The following is a 27659-nucleotide window of genomic DNA, read 5'->3' as shown; positions in this document are numbered from 1 at the left end:
ACGCGCAGATCCCGTCTGAGGGTTTCTGGATTTAAAGAGACCGCAGACCAAGAAAGGAGGGTGGATTTTATTTATTTATTTTTTCCAAAAATGGGACTGAAATACTAAAATGATCAGAGTTGTATATTTTGTGTGTGTGTGTATATATATATATATATATATATATATATATATATATATATATATATATATATATACACACACACACCGGATTAGTTAGTTAAAGTTGTTGATAGGAGGGACAGGCTCTCTGCCCAGGGCGTCATGGCTGAAGGGACGTCACGAGGATAAAGGAAAAACATAAAATCTAAACATTTCGGTGTTGCCGAACTTTTATAACCCACTCAAATAGTACACAGCCGAACATTTACTGTACTTTTGCACCATGTTATTTTGCACTGCACCAAACTTTTTCATAATGCCATTTGCACCATTATTTTTGCACCATAAACATGGTGGAACATTCTTCTGCACACTGTTTTTTTTCCCTGCATTGTTACATTCTGATCACTGCTGCACTTTTTATTGCAATGTTATGTTATTCCAACTGCAATCTCATTACACTGTCATAAGCTGTATCCAACAAAATTTCGTTCTGTATGCACTCTGTACATACAAAATGACAATAAAGTTGTAAAAGTCTAAGTTTTCAGCTTGTTTCCATGTCCAGTTAAAGCTAAACTTGCCCACCTCTGTTGTGTGCAACATGAACGCCATAAGAACAGGCTATCAGTGTTAAGTTTACTGTCAAAACGTCCAATTTGGATTCAAGAGTTTTTTCAGTGTTTATTTTATGATTCTCGACCACATTTAATTAGCACTACCTGAAAATACTAAATATTGTGACCGGTCAGCGCTGCTGTGCCCTAAAAGTAGATATTTAAAACATATTTTCATAAAAAAACGTTTATTATTCATCTAAAAAGAATAAATGCAATGTTACTTTTGTGCTTGTTAGCATTAAGACCTCATAAGAATTTAAGAATTGTAAAAGGAGACCCATCAGCCTGATCAATCTTTCCCATTCTAGTTCATTTGAAGTGAAGTTAAGACATTTTGGAGGTACTCCTTGATTTTTCTCATTTTTCTGTCATGGTGAAGTCACATTTCTCCTAATGCAGGGTAAAAACAAATAAAAAAACAAAGCAAATTCTCAGCTAACCACAAAACTCTTTGGCATTTGGGTCATCCATGTGTGCAGCCCTAACTTGGTTCATCCTTGATCCATGCATGGACACGTGTGACTTTCACTATAAAGAGTGACACTGGCAGCAAAACAGATCACCATGCTGCCACCGCCGGGCTTGATATTAGATAGACATCTAATGTTGGGTTGGAAAAGGGGTGGCTTCCATTTCAGTCCACTGTAAAGAAATATAAAAAGGTTTTTTTATCCAAGTTTCAACCATCTGATCCAAACGGTCAACCTCAGATGAAAAGAAGCTGGTGGGTTATTCAAGAACAACTAGAGCCAGTCTTCACAGAAAGGCAGATTTTAAATATAAACCCAGACTCAGAGGCTGTGAAACAAGTAAGAAGCTCCGTCTTCAAAGTCAATAAATTATCGCTTGACTGAAATTTGCAGCCTTCATGGACAAACCATGTGTCGTTTTGCTGCTAGTGTTCCATAAAGTGGTTGGAATAACGAAGGAGCACCTCCCAAGCACGATGGTTAAAACTTTCACATGTGTGAAAAGTTCATGTACCACCTGAACAAGAATCCCAAATATGCATCAGAACTAACATAACAGGCTTCTGGAAGGGCATCAAACTCAACGATGATCAAAAGCGATGAGCCATGTAAAGAAGAAATAAAATAAAAACGGAGGTCCATGCTGGTAAACCAGCCCAATTGAATGAATTCTTCCATTTCCTTCTTGAAGAGCAGTCAAATAGCCAGACTGAATTATGGTAGATGTTTATTGTGTGTGCCCTTTTTCCTCCACTTGCTAAGGAAAATTTGACCAAACCTAAGTGAAGGGGAAAAGCATTCAGGCCTGTATGTTTAATTTACTTCTAGTTTGAAATAGAAGTCAAATCATAGCCCTAAATTCTTGTTTGAAAACATGTAAATTGTTCCGTAAGCCTACCAGGACTGTTCAAATAAAACCCATTAAATCCTCAAACAGGAGATTTGTGTCCACGATGAGTCTAAACGTCTGGCCAGAACCTGAACAAAGTCTTTTAAAACCATATTCACCATGTGCTCCTTTCATGAACTTTTTTTTTTTCTCTCTCTCTCTCTTCCCCCTCAGCCGTTCAGAATAAAGCACACATAATCTCTCAAATATTTCAAGGACACAGTTCCTCTGAAAGAAGAGAGCGATTCTAACCCCACATGTTGGGAAGCTCCTATGAATAGCAGTCATACGGGTCATTGGATATGCAGAAGTAAAGGCACCGCGTAAAGACAGTTGTCTGTTGCTGACAGTTGGATCAAATATTCTGAATACATAAAAAAAAAAAGAATTTAAAAACACAGATTGCAAATACTGCTTTGCATGCAGTACTCTAAATATTCCTGCTTCTAATGCACAGACTAGTGACATTTATCCTATTTTTGCATTTGTCCTTGCAGGAGTCCATAGAAAGAAAGATTGTCTTCAAGTGATTTCTTCCAGTTTTATTTCCTCAAAAGTGCTTAAACCAAACCAGTTTCTTTATTCTGCAATTTTATTTTTTTTCCCCCCAAAAGCTAAAAGTGTCACATCCATTTGCTCGTACAAGCCATTCTAAACTCTTAAACCGTGTCTTATTGGCTCACATGGCAGCAACTGGGCTCGTGTCCTTTTGAGGTCAAATCCCAGACCTCAAAAACCTTTACAGGCAGCCATCTCTGCCAAACTGGAATGCACAGTGAGACAGATTCAACCATCGGCACCTCAAATTATTACCCAGTGCTCAGTTTCTTAATAAAAGTCCAATAACCTGTGACGCAAAGAGCTGCTAAAACCTTTTTTTTTTTTTTTTTGTGTTCGGATCAGCTCTGACAGTTTGCCATTACGCCCACAGGATCGCCTGGGTAGGGGCTGTGGAGCACGCTGGCGTTTATTTCGGGGCTAAGCTCAGATGGAGCCACAGATACGGCACTGCAAGCTGAACCAGGAACATGGCTGTGCTCTGGCGTGGCTTCGCTTTGGGAGGCTGCAGGCAACTGGCCATCGGCGTCCATCACAGGACTTAAGTGGTCATTTTCAGCTTCTGTGGCGGCGGTGTGGCTGGCGGAAAGCGGAGCGGCGGTGATTTCCTCGAGCCTGCTGTACAAAGCCTTCATGGTCGCAGGAATGGACATACAACTGAGATAAGGGGGGGGGTTAAAACAAAATCAAACTAAAAACAATGTTTCAAATGAGCACATTGATTATTTTCTACAAAAAAAAAAAGGTGTGCAAAACTAACCTCGTCATTACCGTGGAGATATATTTGTCCAGTGTTGGATCGGGCATCCCTGCTCCAAACAATTTGCAGGTGATGCAGCGGGGATTGGACACGTCGACTAGCACTGTTGACAGAAAAGCAGGCACGAGTCCATATTTGAACCCAACTTCCATTGGTGTCATAACGTTCCCTTATAGGGCATAGATGTAGCGCGTGTTTCACTCGCAGTGAACTACTTTAACAACCTTGGTATGGACAAACAGAAGTTTGTAGCCGACTGCTAGGCTACGCTGCCACTAAACTGCACTTTTGTCATCTTAAAAAACAAAGCAAAAAAAACTCCAATTTCACATCAGCACCAATATATGTTGGTCTGAAAAAGTTTTCAATCCACCAACCTTTTGGTGTACATTAAACAAACCCAGTACAGCATTGGTCTTGGACTCAATACTGGTGTCATTCCTGGATTGGATACAAGTCTTGCATAAACCTTCTTTGGAGATGCACCACTCAGGCATAATATTATGGCCGCTACATCTAATAGTGTGTTGGGGCCAAAACAAGTCCGGCATTTCGATGCATGGATTCCACACATAGTTGTTAGCAGCCCTGCGAGTTTCAAGGTCGGCCTCCAAGCATCGGACTTGTCTGTGCGTTACGTCTCAGAGTTTGGATTGAGATCTGGGGACATTGGAGACCAAGTCAAAACCTCCATCCTGACGTTGTGCTTATTGAAACTGCACTCCGACACCTTTCTGTAAGCTGTGTCAGATTGTTAGCACAACAACAGCACAACGCTCATGGAAGCAACGGCAGACACATTGCAGTGAGATCAAGCTTCAACAGCGACAGGAAGGCTAACTGGAGACCACAAAGCTGCTTTGTTCTATGCAATCAAAATCCCAACCACCATCTACCACCGAGCATGCTAGGCCTGGAAATGCTGGCAGGCGTTGGAGGATTTACAATCTAGAAAATTCACATCAAGGTTGCAGCTAAAGTTATTTATGCTAACTGTACATACACATACATACATGGAATAAAATCTTCCAAGAACAGTGTATACATGTCACCATTGTGACATTTGAACTTCATTTCAGTCAAATACCAAAATACTACATTATTCCACCCTTTACCAGAACTCATTTCAATAGATTCAAAGAAAAAGGGTTTGTTAGTTGAGACCATGACCAAGTCATTTTGACCAAACCCAAGAGCTGAAAGGAATGTGTTTACAGGCATTTTTTATGTTTATCAGCCTTGTAAATATAAGAAGAACCCAAGATTAAAGACTAAAATTGCCACAGTACAAGACGTTGCCTGTGTGGTTTACTCATAGTAGCTTATAAAACACCAGGGCTTAGAACTACTTTTTCCAGTTAAAAAAAAATAAAAATATAAAAAAATTGGCCTGGCAGATATATTCAGCTATCAAGATTGGACTGCATCTTTTATTTGCGGGGAATCTGTGGGATTGGATTGTTTTGAGATGCAAAAAGCTTTCCATCGACTAGTGGGTAAGTTGACTCAAGTGAGGCCAGTTTGTTATGTATGTTTAAGACAAATCTGAACAGTTTACTAAAACACACACACACAACCACTTCTTGCTCATTACCATTGTAGAAACAGATTTTCCCCACAAGTGACAAAAAGGCTATTTTTTTTTGTCACAGAGTTTGAACTTAGTTACTTAACCCTACAATGCAAAATCATTTAGTGCAGTTTAATGTCTTAGTGTAGTTTGTTTTTCTATACTTATCTGTAAATGTGAGAAATATGCATAAACCCTGTCTACCGGTAAACCTTTCATTTCTAAATGTCAGAAGTCAGTCATTTTAAACCTGTAGTATCTTAGTAGCATTTTCATTCAAACAATTACAATTCATATCTCACTAATATAAAACGGCCTTAGACTAAATGTACAGTAATAACAGACAAAGGCAAAAGAAAAATGCTTAATTGAATAAATCAATTTAAAGTCGTCTATAACTGTTCCTTTGCATTTACACTAGAAATACAGGCATCTATGAATTTATGATAGAAATTATTAAACAGGACAGATTAAATATGGACCCTGCAAAAACCAGAAGATTTGGGATAAGGTATAAAAGTCAAATATTTTTCACACTATTTTTGCAACTATATTGATCTTAAAGATACTTTAGATACTTTTTTTTTTTTTTTTTTTTTTTTTTTAAACTAACAAGTGAAGAATCAATCAACTGAACGTCTAAGTGTGCTGGCTTTTTTCCCCAGATGGTTCCTGAAATGCTCACAAACAGCCAGCGAGTCAGCACAGGGTTGATGGAAGGTCACAGAAAGGCTGGTTGAGGACTCCGGACGGACTTCAAAGTACAGGTCACAAACAGAAGCTGGTGGGAATTGATAAAAAAAAATAAAGCAGAGAAACAAAAAGAGCACTGTAAGCCTTCTTTACAACGTCACTCCCCCCATATCGGGTATAAATCTACAACATGGCCATCCTCCCACCTGGGCTGGTGCTGTGCGGATCCGAGCAGCTGCTCAGCAGGGTGTTAACGGCACACTGGTGACGCAGCAGCTCCAGCACGGCGGGGACGTGAGCCGGATGGGTGAAGGGAACGCTGTCCATCAAAGCTGCCCTCTGGGTGGGAACATTCCAGGCAGATTCAGGGAGAAAATAAGCGTGGACCCCGCCGTCAGCCAGGAGCTGGACAGACAAGCATCAGTTCTCAGTCAGCATGGATTCAATAGGAATTTTAATTGCCAAAAAAAACCCTCTTCAGTGAGGATATTAAAGCTGAGAGCATGTGCATACCACCGTAAAGATCTCCCGTTTGTCTAATGAATGGGACTGGCTGCTTGCACTTGCAGACCCTTTCATCACAAGCTTGGGTAATGGTGCCCACTGGAGGCCAAAGTCTGGTACCATCACATCTAGAGAAACAGCGGAATCAGTGTGTGTGTCTTTGAAACAAACAAAAACCCAAAACAAGGATGATTTCCCTAACCTGTGATGTGTCCGAGTCTCTCAACAAACGAGGAGAGCACAGGTATCGGTGGCTTCAGTCTGAGCAGGAAACATGCGGGCAGCATCTCAGTCGGCACCTCAGCGAGGGCAACAAATGCAGGACAACTGGCTCCGGGACACAGTTTTACTGTCAACACCAGCAGCTGGGACTTTCACAGTATCCGGCTGAATGAGAGGCTAAAACAACGAAGTACAGACCCCTGATTATCCAGCCGAGGAGGCTGTGGGATTACAGACGTCGTCTGGAGCTTGTGGGTCAACGCGCTGGCACCCACTGTAACTTGGGCCTCCTGGACAGCTGGTTTGATCTCTGACAGTTCTTTAAATGCTAGAAAATCAGAGTTTGAATCATAGTTCTTCAGGCCATCGTTTGGAGAGATATAGAAGTAAAGAGACAGAGGGTAATCTGAAAGTGAGACAGATTAGGAAAATAAAAGCAGAGCCTGGAAATCCACATGACTGAATCACTGCAGATGTTTCAGCTCATACCTTGTTTTCCTGCCATTAAAAAGCCAACTCTGCCACTGTTTATTAAATCCATCCGGGTTTCACAGCACTTTGGTTCACTAAAAGAAAAGAAAAAAAAAAAAAAAAATCTTAAGAAGAAGAGACTCACTAGTTCAAAAGCATGGAAAACTTAAGCAATAATTACCCATCATAGTTATTGGCAGCCCTACTAAAATTTTGCAAAAACCCTCAAAATGTATTGTTTTATTGAAATAGCAATAAGATTGCTACTTAATTGAAAAAAATGTAACCTTTATTTATAAAGGATGCTGGGTAAATATCATGTTAAGGAATAACTGTTAAAACAAACAAAAAAAAAAAATCCATCAAAAACAACTGCAATAGTATTTTAACCGAGTCTCCCTAAAACTTTAATGAGCAATCCATTACTTTGTTTCTCTGTGGTATAAATGAAACGTGATGAGGCCCGTTTCTCCTTTCCATTCATCAAAATGGGGAAAACACAGCAACGTTCAGGTGAGGCTGAAACGCATTGATCTTCACAAGTCAGGAAAAAGAAACACCCTTTTGCCTCCAAGCACCCATGTCTGCAATCCGAGCAAAGTGAAAATGTTTAACAAGAGGAGTTGTGACAAACCAGGCTGGATGAGGCCTTAAGTACATCCAGTTGGTCAAGAGGAACCTGCCGGAGTCACCAAGTCTCCAGAACCACCGTTAGAGGTCATCTACATATTAGCTGGTTAAGGAGGCCTGTGGAACTGGAACTTCCCACACGGAAAAAAAAAAAAAATAATAATCGGAGAAATGTTTTAAGGCTGAATTTCGGATCCGATATAACAGCTCCTTGCATCAACAGTACTCTGTGATGAAAACATGCTAACTTTCATCTAAAATCCTTGCCATATGGAGCGGCTTGAATTCTGAACCGAACAAATTAAAAGTTGCCTTTGCATTTGTAAATTACAGCGTTTAACGATGTACAAACAAAAACAGCTTTCCTGGCCGTCGCCACATTGCAATCCCGACTTCTGACCGTGTTAAAGGCAGGTTTTCCCCCACCGTATTACAAGCCTGGCACCAAGCTCCCAGTCTAAATAAGCTAAGTTTGCTGTTATTAGCTCGACGCATATGTTAAACTCTAGGCCCGTGGGCCAAATCTGGCCCATCAAGGCAAAATATCCGGTCCTCAAGAGCCAAAAAAAAAAAAAAAAGGCATATTGTGGCATGTCATGAAATAGAGGCATATATTGTATAGTGTACAAAGTGGCTAAAACTGGGCCTCCTGTAGCAAATGTTGCCTTTTTAAACTGTGTAGTAACAGCATCCTGCCACTAGATGTTGTGATTCCCACAACACATTAAAACAACCCAGAAAAAAAAAAAAAAGAGAAGTGATGCAGAATGATGAATTTAAAGTGTAACTCACCCCAATATCAACTTACAGATAAACTATATAAGCTGGGTCTAAGGTGCTACTTTTATATTACTGGGATTTTTTTTTTATATTTCTATGTGAAAATTACGAAATCAAAAGTATCGTCTACACAGGTGTAACCGGCCCTTGTAATGACTTCATGATGCCAAAGTGGCCCCATATAGAAATTAGTTCAACATCCCTGCACTACGTCCTTGCTGTGCCCCTCCTTCCAGCTGCATGATGCAACTCTCATCGTGCTTCCCCGTTTTGCAACTCCACACCCCCCAAAATCTTCTTCACAGTCCAGCACGCGCCTCCAGGAACCCACCGCCACACCTACCTCCAGGGTTGCCCCGTTTCTGGACTGTGTGTTTAGAAGAGACCAACATTTAAGACAAAAGACACTACAGACGAATCTGGTTTGAAACAAACCATGAAAATGGGGAAAAGCTGCTCATGCCCACTAATAATGTGGAAAAGCTGTGGGCTCGTTTTGCCTCCAAAGTCCCTGAGAGCCTTGTTAATGTGAAGTAGTAAAATAAATGTTTTTCACTTGCTTTCCCCCCCATTGTTTTTCTTGGGGTAGCAATAACTAAAGAGCAGTGTCATTTATTGTTTGAACATTGCTACTAAGTATTTACTAAGGTTCATTTCTGTGTTGTTACTTACTTTTGCATCTCTGATAGTTGCTGAAGGTCTTTCCAAAGGGATTTCAGTGACGTTAACAGTTTGGATTTGGTTTCACTGTTGATCACAAGAAAGGCCAAATGGTACCAGACTCAGACATTTTTGATTCACTTTTTTTTTTTTTTTTTTTTTTTTAAGATCCGAGGGGAACCTACTTGTCTCCAGGGATATCATATCGGGCAAACAGCTCTGCCAACCTCACGGAGAAATCAGCAAAGTTATCAGACCTTTAAAATATCCCGACAAAAGGAGAACATTTAGCAATTAAAAGAAAATTAACTGTCCATATAACAGCCTAAATAGTTTTCTCGCCATCTTCCGCAGTTGTCGGAAACAAAATGCCCGTTTTGTGCAGAGGAGACGTCAGGAAAGGTAAATTCACCACGTCATCCCTTACCTGAGTAGATGCAAGAGGGAATCGCTGGGCTGCAAGGTGATTTTTAGCTCATTAGCGAAGAGAATTCAGAAAGGAGGAGAGCTTCAGACTGGCAGATGGGAAAGAGTCTGCTTACAACAGGGTGTTCTCCGTGTGGGGCCACCTTCACTTCCTGCACCTCACCAGATGGCAGCAGCAACACCTCCAGGTAAAACAAGTCAGCCGTCAGGTAGCAGGTGGCGTCAGTAAAGTGAAAACCCATCCTAAAACAACAAGAAACACCGCAAATTACGAACCAACAGAAGGAGAGATAGATGCAGGATATGAATACTTGTTTACAATTACACTTAGAATTTTGGGGAGTGTAGGGGGAAAAAAGTCAGTTATGCGACAACCACAAACTTCATAGTCGTTTTATGCATTAGCACTCAAACTGCCAAGGTCTCAATTCAGGCGGCCTCTAACAGATTTTCTTCTAGGATTGCCCTGTAGTTAACTTTTACTGTTCATAACGCTGTCAACTCTGTGTCACAGCAGGGAGAGCGCATTCAGAGCGACAGGCAGGGTTAGCATTTTGCTTCTAGGCCAAAATGGCTCAGTTTCTCTCATATGACCAGAATATCTTCGGCATGTTTGCAAACTCAGAAAAATAAACCTCATGGCTTTTTGTGGAATTTATGACCAGTAGTTGTCCTGTCAAATTCTCCCACCTGACCTGTTGGACGTTTGAATCTCCATCCGCAGATACTTTTGGATGTCTTGGCTACTTTCTTTTGGATGGTGGACTGAGCCCTGTGCTAATTTGGGTAGGTCTTTGACAATCTTTAAAAAAAAAAAAAAAAAAAATACTTTCAGCTTTTCATTTCGTCTCCACAAAAAAAAAGGGAGATTTGGTAAACAGAGGAAAACACCTAAAAATAAATAAAATAAAAAAGCAATCTGAACACCGTCATCAAACACCAGTATTCGGATTTCAAAGTGGGTCGCTTGTACGGTTTAAGAAAAATTAAATTTTGAAGTTAGATCCTGGGCTACAGTTGAAATCTTCCACCAGAAGGTAGAAACTCAAATTCACCAGTTTTCATTTTTAAATTGATTTTATCATTTCTTTTAAGCATTGTATTTTTATTTTATTTATTAATGGCTGTGTTTTAGCTTGCAGCAATGTAAATCACTTTGTTTTAGCTGTTGGCTGTTTTTTTTTAAGCGCTTTATAAATAAAGATGGCATGGGATGGTAGAGTGTGCACGACAAACCAGTTTTGATTCATTCATATTCTCTGATTGTGATGTTACAGAACTTAAAGACGTTCGAGGGTCATATGAAACATCTTTTGAGAGGCACAACACATCTAAAAACACATGACAGCCGTTTACCCTTGTTGTTTGGCGATCATCTCCAGTCGGCATTTCATTTTGCTCATAGAGGGTGCTGCGAAAAAAAAACGAAAAAAAAAAAAAAAACACACACACAATAAAACATTATGTCACCAGGACAAATTCAACTAAATTCATTGGAATACGAGTTTACCCAGAAGCACTTCCTGGAGCCTCTCCAAACTTCTTCCAAGCGGCTCACAAGGTTTGGATTCATCCCTGGATTTCTCCTATTGTGGGGCAAAGGGGAGGGAAAACCCAACAAAGGACCTGTTGTGAGGCTTGTGTCAACAGCCTTGGGCGCCGGCCGCCCATCCCGTCAACGAACACGCGCTGCATGACACCACGGCAAGCGAAATATTGACACCGAGGATCCCTTCCACACCGTTTCAAACAACAGGGCAGATATGCAGCGCCCTCCGTTGCTTCAGGAATCTAATTTCATCACGATCGTAGCCGTCGGGACATTGTCTAACTGGGCCCAGCTGCGTTGTCCCTTTGGACCACACATGACTTTAGACCACCGAGCAATCAAGACTGCCTTTGCCAGACTCGAGAGACCGACCACTGCCAAGCTCCACTCTAAATAAATCCTCCAGCATTATCTTCTCTGGACCTCCACCCGTGAATAATCTAAAGAAAACTAAACCGCTTCCACTCCCAGAGTGTCTGCACGCACGCTGGCTTTGCACAGTTAAAATATAAAGATGCACTAAGACATTGGACCGCAGATTAGAATTGCTCACTTCACATGAAAAGGAACATTTTGTATAGCACCGTTTTGTCCTTTAACCTTTTCTATGACATTGTTGGCCCATACAGAGAAAGGCATGTTTAACTAAGCCTCTTTGCAAGTTGTCTATCATGCTCTTCCACACTTTTGAGTTTTTTACATGTTCAAATCAGGGGGCTGAGATGGCCACAAGACAAGGTTATACATTTGTCTGATGAACCATTTCTGTGTCGCCTGACCATGTAGTTTGGATTTTTACTTGGTTTAACGACCCTGTGATGATCCGTTTCCTGTTTTCTGGTAGAGTCCACCAGATCTTTATCAAGTTAGTTCAAAGATGTCCTTCCTTTAAATGGTAAGTAGTCCCACAGCATCATACACCTCCGCTTATGTTAGACCCTCCTGTGTTTGTTGCCAACAATATCCAACCAAGTCATCTGATCCAAAAAAAAGACATTAGTGATGGGAGGAAGAAAAGAAAACTGTCCTATAATTCCTCTCATCAATAGCATCACAGTAGAACAGCTTTGCCAATATATGACATAATGCTTGTCCGAAGGGTTCAGTCTGATCCGACGGAGGTGTGGGTGGGAAGAAGCCCTTTTTTTCTGAGGTTTTTCGTGACGCATCTGAAATTGACACTCTCCTCCAGCGAAGGCAGAGGGCATCTTATGATCGTCCGTGCTGCGTTTGTGACCCTCCGCAAAGTCATTTCATCTGCTGATGTGCTCCCAGCTGGCCACACCGAGATGTAGTCCGTTATAAACACGCTCGACAGAAGGATAGTGGCAGTTGTTATAAGAAGAAGAGGGTTTTCTCTGCCACAATAGAGAAGTTTGGACCATTTTTAATCATTATTTCCATTACCACCTTCCTTATTTTGTTTGTTGTCCTCATTTCTCTAAGTTCTAGTTGTCTTAAACGTCCTACTCAGATCTCTGACTTTAGATCTGCAGACGCATTGACAGAAACTGTTTTGTTGTGACCATTTGTTGTAATCACCAACACACACACAACCATTTTTGCTTATATGGCATGTTCTCTTGTCTTTGTTACATTGAAGGTAAGCCCCTGTGTCAGGTCAGTTCATACTCCAGTGCAACAGAGAGTTACGGGATACTAATTAAAGGTTCCTTGACTTTTTGACAAACCAAAAGTAAAACACACAAAAAAAAAAAAATAGAGACAGTTCAGGGTGCCAACTGTGGCCTTGGCAATTTTGTTTACTGAATATATGCATTTAAGCGTGAGATTATGCTTCTGTAATAAAAAAGGTTAGTCTATTTTAAAGGCTTTTTACACAACCTTACAATTCTTATGTAGCCGGTACGTGAGGCTAAAGATTAGAAGCACAGTCTGAGGATCAAAACAAAGCCTCAAGTATCCCACTATGGGTGATCTAATAGGAGTGCATCACCACACACCAGCTCCTGATTCATCACTTTATATTCTTAAAGAGCCCATCCCAAGCTGACTCAACAGAACTATAAACGAGGATTTTCTTTCCTCCCTTTGAAAGGAGCACGTGATTGAAGAACAAAAAAGGTTTGCTTTAACCGTAAACCGTCTTACCATGCATCTTCGGACAAGTTGGAATGTGTCATTCCAACTCTTCTCTGCAAACTTGCAGCGCAAGTTCGAAATTCTGGTGTTTCCATTCATTGCTAAAAAGGACACAAAAGGGAGGGGAGTGTCAATCTGTGGCAAATTTAACACACTTGACATAGCAGTAGACGGTTACTGTAGAAGCTAAGGCTAAAGAGGTGTGTGTCTGGCTTTTACAGCAGGAAACCCTCTCCCTGCTTTTTTGGAGCAAGAGATAAATGAATCCTAGCCAATGCAAAGCTTTAAAATGGTTTTGCACTTTTGCCGTATTAAAAGGAAATGTGACAAAATGCAAATTCTTTTCGGCTCTAGTGGGGGAGAAAAAAAATAAAAACAAGTCTTTAGCCAAGCCTAACAAACCATTTAAAAACCAGGCGTCGGTTCGCCAAAGTCTGCATTTGGGTAAAAGTAATTGAGTAGTTGTGGTTCTATTTACTATGAATGCAAAAAGCTTGTTTATTTAAAAGACAAAACACTTTGTGTTGTAGCAAAAATGTTCCACTGTTAGAAGATTTTATTATACACAGCAATAACGTCTATTTGCAGCCGCCACCTGCAAGTCTGCATCATTCTTGAATACAGATTTACGGGCAACACAAAACCAGTCAAGGGCCCACATATGGTCCCCAGGCGGCATTTTGGACACCTCTGTTGTAGGCTGACTTATTTGTTCTCACGAGCTTGTCAGGAAGTCCAGCAGACAGGTGGATTTGTGCATTGGCAGTGCAGCCGCCTATACCAGCTGAGCCACTCTCACCTTGGTTTGGGTTCCAGGAGCTCTTGAAGTCTACTCCGCTCGGCTGCACTTTTCAGTTCACAAATTTCTGATAATTATAATAAAAAAAGTAAACTACTACTACTACTACTACTACTACTACTACTACTACTACTACTACTACTACTACTACTACTACTACTACTACTAGTCAAGTCACTGTGCCTTAAGTCCGAGTCCAGGTTTGAGTCTCCAGTGTTCAAGTCCGAGTCAACTCCAAGTCATTAAAAAAATCTGAGTCGAGTCCGAGTCAAGTCCACTACTCATCCGAGTCAAGTACTTATTGATCAAGTCGAATCCAAGTTCCGCACTAAAGTAAGCATAGCCTACATGTTTTTAAACAAAAAAAAAAAAAAATCCACACTCCACCACATTGCACTAATATTTTAGATATTAAAATCATACACCAAATAATATTCTAATGACATTAAAATTATAGCCTAATGATATTAAAAAAAAAGTTGAGTCTTTTTCTCAATTTCCGAGTCAGAATGATCTGAATGTAGGAGTCCGAGTCCAAGTTCCAGTCACCAGTGCTCAAGTCCAAGTCAAGTCACGAGTCTCTAAATTTAGCAAATGACTCGGACTCGAATTCGAGTCTCAAACTCGAGTACTACAACTACATTGTTATTAATTGACATGCTTTAAAATATAATAATTTTTTTAGTATACAAACATTCCGATCAGGAAAACACCATTTTCAGTACATCAGACTGTTTCAGTGGTCGTCTGCCTCTGAAAAATTTCCCTATACAGATTAGCCAATTTAATCTCGAGTTTTACCGCTAGTCTGTACATTTAGGCTTCAAGAAATTATTATTATTATTATTATTATTATTATTATTATTATTATTATTATTATTATTATTATTATTATTATTATTATTATTAAATCAGTTTAAACTAATAAAAAAAAAATGAAAAAAAAAAATGAAAAAAAAAAAAAAAAGGAGGCGCTGCGTGAGCGTCCCCGGCGGGCGGGCGTTGTCCGCCGGAGCCAAGCCCACAGGAGGACGTCGGCTTCAGCAGCAGCAGCCAGTCCGCTCCGCTGCTACCGCCCGAGTCCCCGGAGTTAGCCGCGGAGCTAACATGAGCTAACAGGCGCAGCCAGCCAGCAGACTGCTTTTATGTTTACCTCCTCTCGCTCAGCTGCCGTCTATCGTTCCGCCCGAGGGGGGAAACCATTTAACCCACCGGTACGTCGTGTTTTAACCGCCTCGGCCGCTTTCTCCCTATTTTTTTATGCATTTATTTGTCGCCTAAGTGTGTTAGTTGTGATTAGCTGCTGTGGTACCGACCGTTTGCTGCTAGCTCCTCTTTCTCCTCCTGCTCCTCCTGCTGCTATCGCCGGGGCCAGCATCTGTTGCCGGGCGTCTGGACGGTCAAGGTCGGGCTTTTAAAGCCGCCTCGTTCCACCGGATCCCCGCCAGCTGCTGATTGAACGCCAGCTGACGCGGTTCCACCTGAGGGCTTGTTGTCGGTCGCCCGGCCACGTCGCCCGCCTTCCATCCACAGCCCCCCCGCAGGCTCGGGATTTCCAGCCTCCACCCCAGGACGTAAACTGCGACTTAAAGCACCTGCTGAGCGGATTGTGTCAACCTCTTACGCGTTGGGTTGCTCATTTCTTTCCTGCTGGTTTAGATCGGGGTCATTCTGGCAGAAGTGCCTCCCCAAACTCTTTACCAGACGATCACAGTTAAAGCCCATGTGCCAGATTTTTATTTTAATGAAAGTAAATAGCAGGGGAGCCTCATATAAAAGTGCCGGATCGTTGTGTTTTTTTTTTTGCTTTTTTTTGTTGTTTTTTTTCACTGACAGCTGACTTTGCTAAATTAGCTTCTTGTTAATTTGTCTAATGAAGGGTTGGCAGAGGTCCCAGGTTGAATCCTGCTTGGCCTGTGGTGGGAGTGGGCCTCTGGATGTCCTGCTTCCCTTCTCTGGTCTCCGTGGGTTAATCCTGACCGCAGGATAGCTTTGACCCCTGATGGTTGAAGACTCGGAAAAGACCACCGGATGTTCCCTAGAATAAAAAGCAACTTTAAGTTGCAAAATGTTGCTAAAATGAACTGTCTTGACCTTTTAATGTTTTATTTAATTTATGTGAAACAGTGGTGCAGGTCGCTGTTTTAATTCTGGTATGTGTCCGGGCGGTTGTGTGATTTCTCTCTTATTTTTTTTGTTTGTTTTTTTACCTCCGTCCGTCCTAATTGGTTCAGTTTTACTTGAGATTTGTGTATAATTTTGTGTACCTTTTTAACGTGTCTCTACCCGAGGCCTCGTAAATCAGACTGCAGTTGCTTCCCTTTTGCTTTTTCGGCTCCGTCCTTGTTTGCATGAAGAGACTCTTTTGCATTCAGTGACTCTTTACTCTGCACTGACTGCGTTGCTTTCACCAGGACCAGCTGGTTGTCGTTTCATCAGATCACCGTGGCCTTTTTAAAGAGCGTCCATACCCCTCGGTCTTTTTGAACACGCGTCGGGTGTTTTTTTATGTGATAGACCGTCAAAGAGTTGGGCGTATTAGTGAAACGCGTTGTGCTTCTTGTTCTTATAACCCCTGAATAAGATCCAGTGGCTGGTCAGAAGCCGGCTGATTGGTGAATGGCTTCCACCTGCGTGTGATTTGGTCCGTAGGTCTGAAGGCCTCGCTAAGCTCTGTTCAAGCCGCCGTCCGAGAAATGGAGCGGGCAGCAGACCTACTGAGGCGTGGCCGCGCGTCCAGATTGACAGGAGGAGCGATTAGAGGAGCAGTTCAGACGTCCACGGCAACTCTGGAGGAGCAGCAGAGATGCTCGGCAAAGCCGGGAAGGATCTGTTGATCGGACTCTACCGATCTGTCCTTTTTTTTTCTTTTTTTTAATGGGAGAACGGTGAGGAAAGAACGAGCCAATGATTGAATGACGACCAGATGGAAGACCCGCTTGCAGTCTGCCGCGGGACACGGCAAACGTCCGTCGTGGCGTTAACTGGTTGGCCTACACGCAGAATACCAACACTGTTCCAAAAAAGTACAAAAAAAAAAAAAACTGGGTGTGTTTTTGCGAAGTTTGAAGACGTTTCGCTTCCCATCCAGAAAGCTTTCTCAATTCAAAATGTAGTAGTGTGAAGATCCAAGCTTTATTGCCCAAAAAGGCCTTGTTCTGGCTAAGATAACATGCCAATTAACCTGAAACTGGGCCACCCCTTTGCAATCAGGGGAGATGTTGTGATCACCTGCATGGAGGTGAGTATTGAGGTAGAAATCAAACCTATTGGTTGTTTGAGGCTGCAGTAGATTTGAACGTGGGGCTGAGGTTCGCCTTCCAGCTTGACGGCTACAACGGGGCGGGTCAGACTGAAACCGGGCCCCCGGGGGCAAAGCGCAGCCCCGGATTAATTTCAGAATCCCTGGTAAGACCTGAAGACCCACGTTCACAGTCTCTTTCCAGCCAACCCCACTGAGCCTGAACCGTTTCCCGAAAGAGAAATGGGGGAAGCCTTTCGGTTTATGGAGCGAAGGCGGCGGAGGCGTGCGTGAACGAGCACGGGCGCACAAAACGCTTTCAGGTTTCTGTTTGTGAGATTTAAAGTTCAAAAAAACGTATGTTTGTTTTCGACTGCCGCTTAATGATCCTGCTCTGCTTCAAGTTGGTCTGTTGCATAACATCCCAATCAAAAGTACAGCAAGGTTTTTTTTCTTTTTTTTTTTTTTTTTTTTTTTTTTTTTAAAGGGAGCAACAAAAAGGGAAAGTTTCCAGAATATAAATTTACTGCAAACAGAAAGAAATACAAATATACCGGCAATTAGAGCCTGGTTGTTGTCGTTTTTTTACTCTTAATTTCATGATAAAGCTTCTAAAGGAGCCATTCATACCAGCAATCAGATATATTTAAATTGCTCTTTGTCAATGCAACAAGAATTAAAGAAATGATGCGACGTCTTTAATGTTGCAATCTTTTTTTCTCGACAGGAATTATCGCTCTGCGCTTTGTCGCGCCTGGAATCCCTTCACAGCCTTCGCCGCACGATCCCGCCGCCCGCCCAACCTTGACCTTTCACCCCCCGTCCACGCCGAGCCATGGCCGCCGCGAAGCCCAAAGGACAGAACTCCCTGGCCCTCCACAAAGTGATCATGGTGGGCAGCGGAGGCGTGGGGAAGTCGGCCCTCACCCTCCAGTTCATGTACGACGAGGTGAGCGCCGCCGCCGTCCCGCTGGCATTCGCACGTTTCTTCACAGCCAGAAATGGCCAAATGTACCGTTTTTTTTTTCCTTTCTAGTTCGTTGAAGACTACGAGCCCACCAAAGCAGACAGCTACAGGAAGAAAGTGGTGCTGGACGGAGAGGAGGTGCAGATAGACATCCTCGACACAGCCGGCCAAGAGGACTACGCCGCCATCCGGGACAACTACTTCCGCAGTGGCGAGGGCTTCCTCTGCGTCTTTTCCATCACAGAGCTGGAGTCCTTTGCAGCGACGGTAGACTTCAGGTGCCAGAAAACGTCTCTGCTTTTTTTTTTTTTTTAACCGGCCATCCTCTCTTCAAACAGAAATCTGTGCTTTAGTTTAACGGGAGCATTGTTTCTGCATGTAATCTCCAAATGAAAACAAACAGAAGCTCATAGAAATGGCCCAGACTACTTTTCTGCGAGGACACTCATTTAAGATCAATTGCAGCAGCATCTGTCGTTACGTCGCTAAAAAATAACAAAACACCCTTAACGATTCGCCGTTAGCGGCGTAGGGCTGATGCATCATTATGTTTAGTGTAAGCGCACACATGGGCAAAGGCACATTTATTATTAGAAACTAGAATCAGCCGCACAATTTGGGTCTGAACGGGGCCGCTCAGATAGAAGTCATTACAGAGAAACCAAAGCAAATAAGTCCACCAATGAAGCTGAGGATAGAAAAAAAAATAAAGAAAAGGAGGTCCAACACGAATAGGAAAAAAAGAAACCAGCCAATAGAAACACTGATCCGCTTCTAGTGGCTTCAGTGCTTTTTTTTATGTGAGACGGAAAATGTTGCTGAAGTTTCTCATGAATGAATTTATTCCTGCTACAGCAGAGATCTCCCTTTGCAGTCGAACTACAAATCACACAATTCCCGTTACCTGTGCAGGCCGTCGGTGCGTGATTAGTTTTCCACATAAGTTCACGGGGGATCTCCATAATTTAGAATATTATTGAAAGGTTTGTTTATTTTTGTAGCTCGGTTCACTAAGTGAAATTACACAGACTGCTGTTTTCCAGCCTTTATTTCTGATTATTATGATGATATTCTGCTTAGAACTGATTTAAAAACACGACGTTTTTGAGACTGGAATATTAAATCGGACTGAAAATAAACCGTATTTTGTGCAGAAATGGCGGCTTGATGAAAAGGATGCGTAATACCCGCTTTAAAGGTTGTTATTTCCATAAGGTGCTTTTAGTGTGACTAGCCTCGTGGCGTTTTGCTAACTTGTGCCCCCCACCTCCACGGCCGACTTGCAGGGAGCAGATCCTGCGGGTGAAGGAGGACGAGAACGTGCCCTTCCTGCTGGTCGGCAACAAGTCGGACCTGGACGACCGGCGGCAGGTCAGCGCGGACGAGGCCAAGGCGCGGGCCGAGCAGTGGGGGGTGTGCTACGTGGAGACTTCTGCCAAGACCCGTGCCAACGTGGATAAGGTTCGTCTCCCCCCCGCCTCCCGGTTAAAGGAGCCCGCCGTTTAGGACGTCGCTTTTGAGGTTGTTTCTTTTTTTTTTTTCTGTTTCGTTCCAGGTCTTCTTCGACCTGATGAGAGAGATCCGAGCGAGAAAGATGGAGGACAGCAAAGAGAAGAACGGGAAGAAGAAAAGTAAAAGTCTGGCTAAGAGAATCCGCGAGAGATGCTGCATTTTATAGTGGCGAAGGAGAGCAGGCTAGCTGCTGGTGTACATGTACATTTCTCAGACTTTTGCATTTCTTTTAGTGCCCAGACCTGACCGTGACTTTCTGTTCCTGGGTGAGGGGGGGGTAAAAAACCGGGACCCCCCTGGCGGTGCGTCGGGGTGGGGAAGTAGTGAGGCGGCACTTCATACGCCATTTTTAGCTCTTTAACTTTTTACGTGCTGACACTCCCAATCATTTCTGATTCATCTAATCTCTCTTTCTTACTCTCAAACCACATGGCAGAGTTTTAATAGAGTGGTGTTTTTTTTTTTTTTTTCATTTGGGGCCTCAGGCCTGCCGAGAAGCGACACCCAACCCCCCACACCCGAAAGCTCCCCAAAACGTTTTTAGGCGTAACGCGCGTCGGCATTGTCGTCAGACGGCCGTACGGGTGTGAGGTTAACAAGAGAAGGATCGGGAACATTTCAGAGCCGAGGTCGAAACCTTCAAACCGCGAATGGAGTCCGCCGGCTTTGCTCGGCAGGACTCGGCAGCAGCATCACGTCCGAGTTCGAGCGCCGCCAAGTGAGTCCGCTTCACACGGGTCAGTCTGGAAAGGGTTTTAGCGCATTAACCGCAGCCCAGATTTGTTGCCATTCCTACTTGTTTTTAATTTTTTTTGTGCGATAACATGCTTTTAAACACTACTTTCCTTCGTTTTTTTTTTTTAACTCTCCTCCATGTCAAGCACTGTAAAATAAGCGCACTAGGTTTGAACATTTCCTTCGTTTTTTTCCTGTCGCTTTGTCTTCTTAAAAAAAATAAATAAAAATGCACACCGATCGCTACCCTAAATCCTCGGAGGGATTTTCGCCACACTTGAACGCCCTTCAACGCTAACATTTTTAAGAGTTTTACCTCGCCGACGTAAAGGAACTCCATTGCCTTTTTTTGTGATTGAGGGAATCCCTGGTGCTCTGATTTCAAAAAAAGGTGATTCCATAACACTACGCGCAGCTCCGATCACTAAAACACTTTGCTTCCAGACAAGCTGAACTTCTCCGTGGCTCTTAGTTAGCAGCTTTCTAATACACTAGCTCTCGTTTAAATGTATTGTTTGTGGAATAGTTTTACCAGACTGAAAAACAAGGGTTGAGTTCTAAAATGTTGCCTCGTTCCAAAAACAACGTTGCTGTCAGCAGCCAAAGAAAACTGCTAGTAAATACAAAAAAAACAGGGTTCCTACACAGTCTCGCAATGCTTGGAATTTGGTTGTTTTTTTGCATTTTCCTGGTACTGAATAAGCACACCAGTCCTGCAGTTTAACACGCAATCGCTCCCGCGGCCTGGCAGCTTCTTTTACGATTGTCGCTTTATAATCTGGGAAATGCTGATCTGTGTCCATAAAAACATGACATTTTTTTTTTAATGTGGGGGAGTGGGGAAAAAAATCTCTGGAGAGTAGAAAATGTGTAGGAGCCCTGAAATAAGTGCCCACTTGTTTAACTCCAGTGAATGAACGTAAAACGTCAGCACTACGAGGTGCGCAGACCAGTGGAAGCAAATCAGTTTCACTGGTGAAAAGGAGCGAGCGGTTCTGAGGGCTTTAGTAATTCTTGTGCAGTGCGTCACTGTTGCCTCTCTGTCCGTCGTGAATGTGAATAATCCCCCCCGCCCCCCCTCCCCCTGTACTCAAACTGTAATCCTAAACTGCCAGTGCTTTGCAGAGCATAGAAGTCGTTGACGTTCTACTTTTTTTTTTTCTTTTTTTTTTTTTCTGTCAGCTGCATCCTGTGCGCGGTTTCTCTGTAGCATCTCGGCCAAAACTTCACGCGTTCCTTGTTCAGCTCTCGGAAACTGGATGATTTGAGAGGAAAGTTGACGTTTGGAGTTGCGTAAAAAAGGAACCGGCTGCACTTCATCAAATATTCCAAGAAAAGTAGCGCCCTGTACCCCTTTATTCCTGGCTCATAAGACTGAGCCACACATTTCTTTTATATGTTCCCCCCCCCCAAACAGCCACTAAGAGGTTGTTGCAAACTTCCAATCTGATCGTGTTTTGAACTATTGATGTGAGAGAAAATGCAGTTCTGGTCAGAGGGTTACGGACAATCATCATAGGCAAGGATTTTTTTTATTTTTTAATGTTGCATTTAAGCCAGGCATGCCCAAAGTGTGGCTATTTGTGGCCCCTGTGCTGATTTTGGATGCCCCCCTCTCCAAACTGAATTTCAGGAAAGATTTGGTCCAGGTGGCTGATTTAGTTTTTAATTAGGGCAAACCTATTACGGGAAAGTTAAAATATTACATTTGAAAATGTTACGTACAAAACAAAGTACGTGGGCAGGACTCTTCTTTTAATAAACACTCTTTTGAAATCCTCTTTAATTTCATAGTAACATCTATCCAATGATATTTAATTACTCAAATGCAGACTTTGGTGCATTCATATCTGCTTTGAATTCAATTATGAAAACTGGCTAATTACAGCAAATGTTTTCAAAGAACAACTGACCCAAATGCTGTTCTTATAATGCGAGACCAAAAAGAGTTCAGTTTATTATTGTTAAATCAGAATCAGACATACTTTAATAATCCCAGAGGGAAATAACTTACTTACATTACAAAAGAGTCAAATTTGATTATTCAGAATGATTTGCAAACTGGAAGACCATCTTTTAATATCACAAAATATAAAAAAATCCTTTTTTTTAAATTCTGGATCTACAATGATTTTCACATTAATTTCCGTCGAAAAATCTGACTAATTAAAACGATCATATTTTGTGAAGCAGGTAGAACATTTAAAGAATTTTTCTGGTTTAAAGAAAGGTTAATTTTTTGGCCCTCGAGTTCCTTTGACTTGACAATTTTGGCCCATGTACCAAAAAGTTTGGACACCCCTGATTTAGGCCATCATCTTTGCAGAGTGGAATGATTATTAAGCATCAGGGCTGGGCGATAAATCTATTTGATCGATTATTCCGAATTTACAATTTTTATTTTTTTTAACATTTCAATAAAATTTTATTTATATAGTGCCAATTCATGAAACATGTCATCTCAAGGCACTTTCCAAAGTCAAATTCAATCAGATTATACAGATTGGATCAGATTATATGGATTTCATTGTCGTTTTTGGAAAATCTGGTTTTTATTTTGCCAACGCACTCATTGAATAACATGAAATGCTGAATATATATTTAGGAAAATATGGTGTCAGAATATTGTAAAGAGGAAACTTATTTTTTTTTACCGTAATGAGGCACTTTAATTTGTTCATTTACTTATTTTCTTTAAGATAGTTTGAAGTTCACTGACTTTAACCACTAGCAGCAAACACTTTGTTATATTTTCATTGTTTACAACGACGAGGGACACCATCTTGTTTTACAATCATGTTTCACGTTCATGTCAACTCCCAGACCAAATGCTTGGAATAAAAGCAAGTTTGTCAAATCATTTCTTTAATTTCTTTTTGTAAAACGGAAAGGTGGGTCCATACGTCGGATTTGGTATGATTAAAATCTGATATTTTATTTTCAAACCGTATCGCCCAGCCCTTTTAAACATACAGCTTCTGGGAATTTTACCCTGAGCTCTACTTGAATTTGTGAATTTTTTTCTAAGCAGCACGTGAGTAAAAAAGGCACAACGACTGAATTATTTGACCACAAATACAAAAAGAACGTTTTAAGGAGTCAAGTTTCCGCTTTCCAATCTGAGAGCACTGCTAAGCGTGGCAGTGGGGCGGGGAGGCAGGGTCAGTCGCTGTTCAAATGGGTAAAACTCAAGATGGAGGCTGACCTCAAATTAGCAGCCAGATGGGCAGTTTATGAGAAAAGCCTTCTTGTACCTGGAAACGAAGAAGAGTGGCCAATATCCAAACTCAATGATGCTGAAACATTAACGACTAAAAATATATATATATATATTTCTTTGCAACCCAGCTATGAGGGACATTTAAATACATGTAGTGGTGCATGAATACACTGAAGCCTGCTTATATGATTTATTTATCTGACCCTGTGTTGAATGGAGCAGTCTACACATATTCAGCCATTGTAGTATCTAATTGGCGTTCATGCCGATGATAAATGCACTTGAACCTCTGTCCAGAACTGTATGTGGCGTCTATGCAAAGGGCTTTGTTAGATTGGCAGAGAGGGAATGTGAAACATTTCAAAAAGCCTCGTCTCTGTGTCTTTTAACCTTTTTAAAAGGCGAAGCGCAGCAGAAGCACTTCAGCTCCGCGGCCCGGTGGAGATCCGATTACGGCTCTGGAAAACACAGCATCCATCCGAAAGCATCGATTCCTCACCCCACCGAGTTAATACAGAAAAGGCACTGTTGTGTTTCCTGACCCAAGAATAGGAATGATGCACGGCGAGCACTAAGCACACAGAGGAGAGGGCTGGACTCGGACAGGCGGAGGCTCAGACCCGAGATGTTGGGGGGGAGCCGGTGCATCAGAATACAGGCGAACCGGCTTCAGACGTTCTAAGGGCTAACCTTCGCGCCTCCCTGAAAGTTAAACTAAGCGGGAAGCAACTAAAAAAAAAAAAAAAACATGCCCTAGACTTTCCCTACATTAACATGAAACTGTTTGCCGTAACGTTCTAAGTCGTGATTTTTCGGATGGTCCGTCGTGAACGTCCGCTCCATTGCTTTGTTCTCACGACGGGAGGAACGTCGCAGGCCCCGGCGCTTCAATACAGGGTTCTAAAGCAGAAACTGAGCGTGAGGAAGACGTCCCGTCGGGTGTTTTCGGGTGACTTCCTTCACCTTTTTCCTACAGATGCCCTGAGAATAACACGTATTCACGTCTCGGGTGGGGATGGTTGTATGTATGCCATCAGTTAGACATCGTCATGTTTACTTACTTTGAGCATAACCACTAATGTAGCCTGTTTGTGAATGCAAGAGGTGAAGCTTACATTTCAGTTTTTTTTTTTCTTGTTTTTTTTTTTTGTTGTGTGTGAGTAATTTGGAAATGGCAAATAAAGTGGATATTACTAATAACATCTCAAACTGTGTTGTGAAATCCTGTGAAACAGCTGGTCTCTTTTCGCCGTGGACGTGTTTTCTTCCCCGCTGAACAGATGGAGCGACCTTTAAAGCGAAGACCTCCCCCAGGAACGCTTCGCCGTTCTACTGTTTGTTTTAGTTTCCTTTCTTTTTACGGGAATCTGCTGAATCTCTGCAGCCTCTTGACCTTGATTACTTCAAGGAGGAAAATGCGTCACAGGATGTTATCTGCAAAACTGCTGCTGACTGCATGGAGGTGGCGGACTTCATATGACGGGGCTTAATCTCAACTAAAGGGTCACGTCAGGGGACTTTACACGTGAGCGAACAGGTACGGTTAAAAAGAGTTTTTTTTTTTTTTTTAGTCACTACAGTTATTTTCGCTTTTAGTTTACTTGCAAAGTCCAGTGTAATCCTGATATAGAGTAAAGCCTACGAGTAAAAAGCGGTCTACCTAATCCGTCACATTAGATCAAATTTTCATCTTGAGCCAACGGACGGTCCTCAGCAAGCCTGGGGGGGCTGACAGTGGACAAGAAAAGCAATAGTGGCTGTAAAAGTTCACACCAAAACATGCTTTAGGATCACTAGTTTTTTTGTTTGTTTTTTGTTTTTTATTAATAAAAATAAATAAAAAGTTTGACATTTCTCAAAAAAAAAAACAAACACTAGACAATACAAGGCTGCAATTGGTCTGGGTGGCCACCAGGAGGCTGATGTTCCAACAAGTGCTGATTGAGCTGCATATGGGCCCCAGACATGCTTCTCCATGGGACGACAATCTTCTTTCATTGGTGTATAATAAGTTTGAAAGAGAGAATTGTTTCCCTTCTTTTTCAAAAGAATAAGTCCAGACCCGTGTAAAATCTGCCAAAACGTTGTGGGTCATCTTGCCTAATGGAGCCAAATGTGAACTTCCAGGCCAGAAGTCCAAAAGGTACGTTTGAAATAATAGCACCGCTGAACAACATCATACCAACAGTAAGACATGGTGATGGCTGCATCGTGCTCTGGGGTTACTTTTCTTTAGATGGGACTGAAGTATTTTTCATGCTCAGTAAAGTTATGAAATTCAATAAATGTCAGCCTGACTCAGAACTCTGGAAATGTTTGGAGGAAGAGGAATTTCATTTCCAAACATGCACCCTTCATGTTTTGGGCAGAGTCCAGAAAATAAATCCTGTGGCCATAAAATGTCCTCACAGACTTGCGCATTTTGAGAACTTTTTCTATTTGGATTGGGCAATTATTGCCAAGTCAAAATGTGGGATGCTGATACATTCCTGCTAAAGACGTCCGAAAGCTGAAAGCAAAAGGTGTTTCATTGAAAGATTAGTCAACAAGAGGGTTAGCTGTGACACCCAACCCGGATGGTTTCACGGCTAACAGAACGCCAGACCAGGTGTATCTACTCTGGATAAAGTGGTAATCAGAGCTCTGATATATGATGGAGCTTGATTATTAAGGGCTTTATACGTGCAAAGGAGAATTTTAAATTCTATTCTTGATTTAACGGGGAAGCTAAAATAGGCAAACTATGATCCCTCTTGTTGATTTTCATCAGAACTCTTTCTGAAGAATTTTGGATCAGCTGAAGACTGTGAACTGCATTTTGTGGACTTCCTGATAGTAAAGAATTACAATCGTCCAGCCTTAAAGTAAAATTGCACGGCCTAGTTTTTCAGCATCACCCCTGGACAGAATATTTCTAATTTTGGTGAAATTTTGGTGAAATTTTTTAGTGAAAAATAAAGGAAACCCTAAAAACCTGTTTAATATAGGATTTAAATGACATATCCTGGTCAAAAACAACACCAAAGTTTTTTAATTTATTACCAGAGGCCAATTTAATGCCACGCAGATTAGGTAATTGATTAAGAAGTGTATTTTTAAGGACTCTGGACTTAACGTGACAACTTCTGTCACTCTACCTCTACTTCCCAGAACAGATGGGAAGTAGAGAGTGGGCCAAAATGTGTGTATTATTTGATTAAGGAGTGAACCATAGGGGGTTAGGAGGGCAGGACAGAGACTCAGTTCTTGTATTTCAATATTTATAGTTATTCTCACAAGATTGTATTTGTTTCAAGGTAAATGTTTTATCTTCAATGTTCGATGCTCCCTACTGAAGCTGCTACCCCCGCGACCTGACTCCGGATAAAGCGTAAAAAGATGGATGGATGTTCATTGCTGACCAGCTGAACCACCTTTTGGAATTTCCACTCTGTTTTTTTATGCATGGTGTCACATAGGGTTGCTATTAAAACCAAAAACATGTTAGGAAACAGTTAGAAAACAGGTTTTGGTTAAAAAATAATTGAATCAATTTTAATAAAACTAATTAAATAATGCTCAACGATCATTCAGGACCACAAAGAGAACACATTACATGATTAAAAGTATTTGTTCTAGTAAGTCATCTCAAAACGGTCTACGTCATATAGCTTCTTGACAGTTTATTTCTATTATTTTGATGAACGTCTTTGCAAAGAACAAAAGCCCAAAATTAAGTTAATACGAAAATTGCAATATTACATGAAAATTAAAAAAGGAATAAAATATTATTTTTTTAATTAGCTGCATGACATAAGCTTATGTCTCTTTTTGACGTCATTTGCTTGAATATACTTTGATGATATTTTTGTTAATTTACATGTAATAAAATCTAAAATTATATGATTCACAATAAAATTGTGTCTGTTAACACAATATATATATATATATATATATATATATATATATATATATATATATATATATATATATATATATATATATATATATATATATTTATTAAGTCAACTCAAAAAGTTTACGTCATATGGCTGCTTTCCAGTTTATTTCTATTATTTTGATGAATGTTATTACAGCTAACAAAAGCCCAAAATTAAGTTAATACGAAAATTGCAATATTACATGAAAATTAAAAAAGGAACAAAATATTATTTTTAATTAGCTGTATGACATGAATT

The 27659-nt window shown here is 41.4% G+C and overlaps 2 protein-coding genes across 5 annotated transcripts; one reads left to right on the top strand and one right to left on the bottom strand.

The window, feature by feature from the left end:
* Window positions 1-2242: 2242 nt before the first annotated feature.
* On the bottom strand, window positions 2243-15561 carry zgc:111976 (Med1 domain-containing protein). Of its 4 annotated transcripts, none has more exons than XM_036125063.1 (16): window positions 15123-15561; window positions 13017-13108; window positions 10866-10941; window positions 10712-10766; window positions 9472-9598; window positions 9357-9385; window positions 9115-9186; window positions 8942-9019; window positions 6878-6954; window positions 6587-6716; window positions 6369-6493; window positions 6176-6294; window positions 5869-6067; window positions 5655-5750; window positions 3400-3502; window positions 2243-3296 (listed from the first exon to the last, which is right to left on the bottom strand). In XM_036125063.1, exons 2-16 carry the CDS (start codon window positions 13104-13106, stop codon window positions 2981-2983), a joined length of 1692 nt encoding a protein of 563 aa, XP_035980956.1. In that variant the 5' UTR covers window positions 13107-13108; window positions 15123-15561; the 3' UTR covers window positions 2243-2980. The 4 variants fall into 4 exon arrangements, with proteins under 4 accessions (XP_035980956.1, XP_035980955.1, XP_012709658.2 ...); XM_036125062.1 differs by having other exon boundaries at window positions 6587-6794; window positions 15123-15558; XM_012854204.3 differs by having other exon boundaries at window positions 6587-6794; window positions 8942-9016; window positions 15123-15555.
* Window positions 14800-22693, top strand: ralaa (v-ral simian leukemia viral oncogene homolog Aa (ras related)). The gene is made up of 5 exons (XM_012854205.3): window positions 14800-15020; window positions 17775-17996; window positions 18084-18292; window positions 19301-19475; window positions 19570-22693. The coding sequence occupies exons 2-5, from the start codon at window positions 17883-17885 to the stop codon at window positions 19690-19692; spliced, it is 621 nt and encodes a 206-aa protein (XP_012709659.1). The 5' UTR covers window positions 14800-15020; window positions 17775-17882; the 3' UTR covers window positions 19693-22693.
* Window positions 22694-27659: the final 4966 nt, after the last annotated feature.

The sequence above is a fragment of the Fundulus heteroclitus genome, chromosome 21 (genome assembly GCF_011125445.2).
Source record: "Fundulus heteroclitus isolate FHET01 chromosome 21, MU-UCD_Fhet_4.1, whole genome shotgun sequence".
Classification (NCBI taxonomy): domain Eukaryota; kingdom Metazoa; phylum Chordata; class Actinopteri; order Cyprinodontiformes; family Fundulidae; genus Fundulus; species Fundulus heteroclitus.
The sequence above is the reverse complement of the archived record's forward strand: the minus strand, read 5'-3'. Positions and strand labels throughout refer to the sequence as shown.

Coding starts and splice junctions, on each gene's coding strand:
- zgc:111976 (XM_036125062.1), bottom strand. CDS start 13,106: ATGAATGGAAACACCAGAATTTCGAACTTGCGCTGCAAGTTTGCAGAG. Junction 10,767..10,865: donor GCTCCAGGAAGTGCTTCTGG/GTAAACTCGTAT, acceptor TTTTTTTCGCAG/CACCCTCTATGAGCAAAATG. Junction 9,599..10,711: donor ATGATCGCCAAACAACAAGG/GTAAACGGCTGT, acceptor TTGTTGTTTTAG/GATGGGTTTTCACTTTACTG.
- ralaa (XM_012854205.3), top strand. CDS start 17,883: ATGGCCGCCGCGAAGCCCAAAGGACAGAACTCCCTGGCCCTCCACAAA. Junction 17,997..18,083: donor TCCAGTTCATGTACGACGAG/GTGAGCGCCGCC, acceptor TTTCCTTTCTAG/TTCGTTGAAGACTACGAGCC. Junction 19,476..19,569: donor CCCGTGCCAACGTGGATAAG/GTTCGTCTCCCC, acceptor GTTTCGTTCCAG/GTCTTCTTCGACCTGATGAG.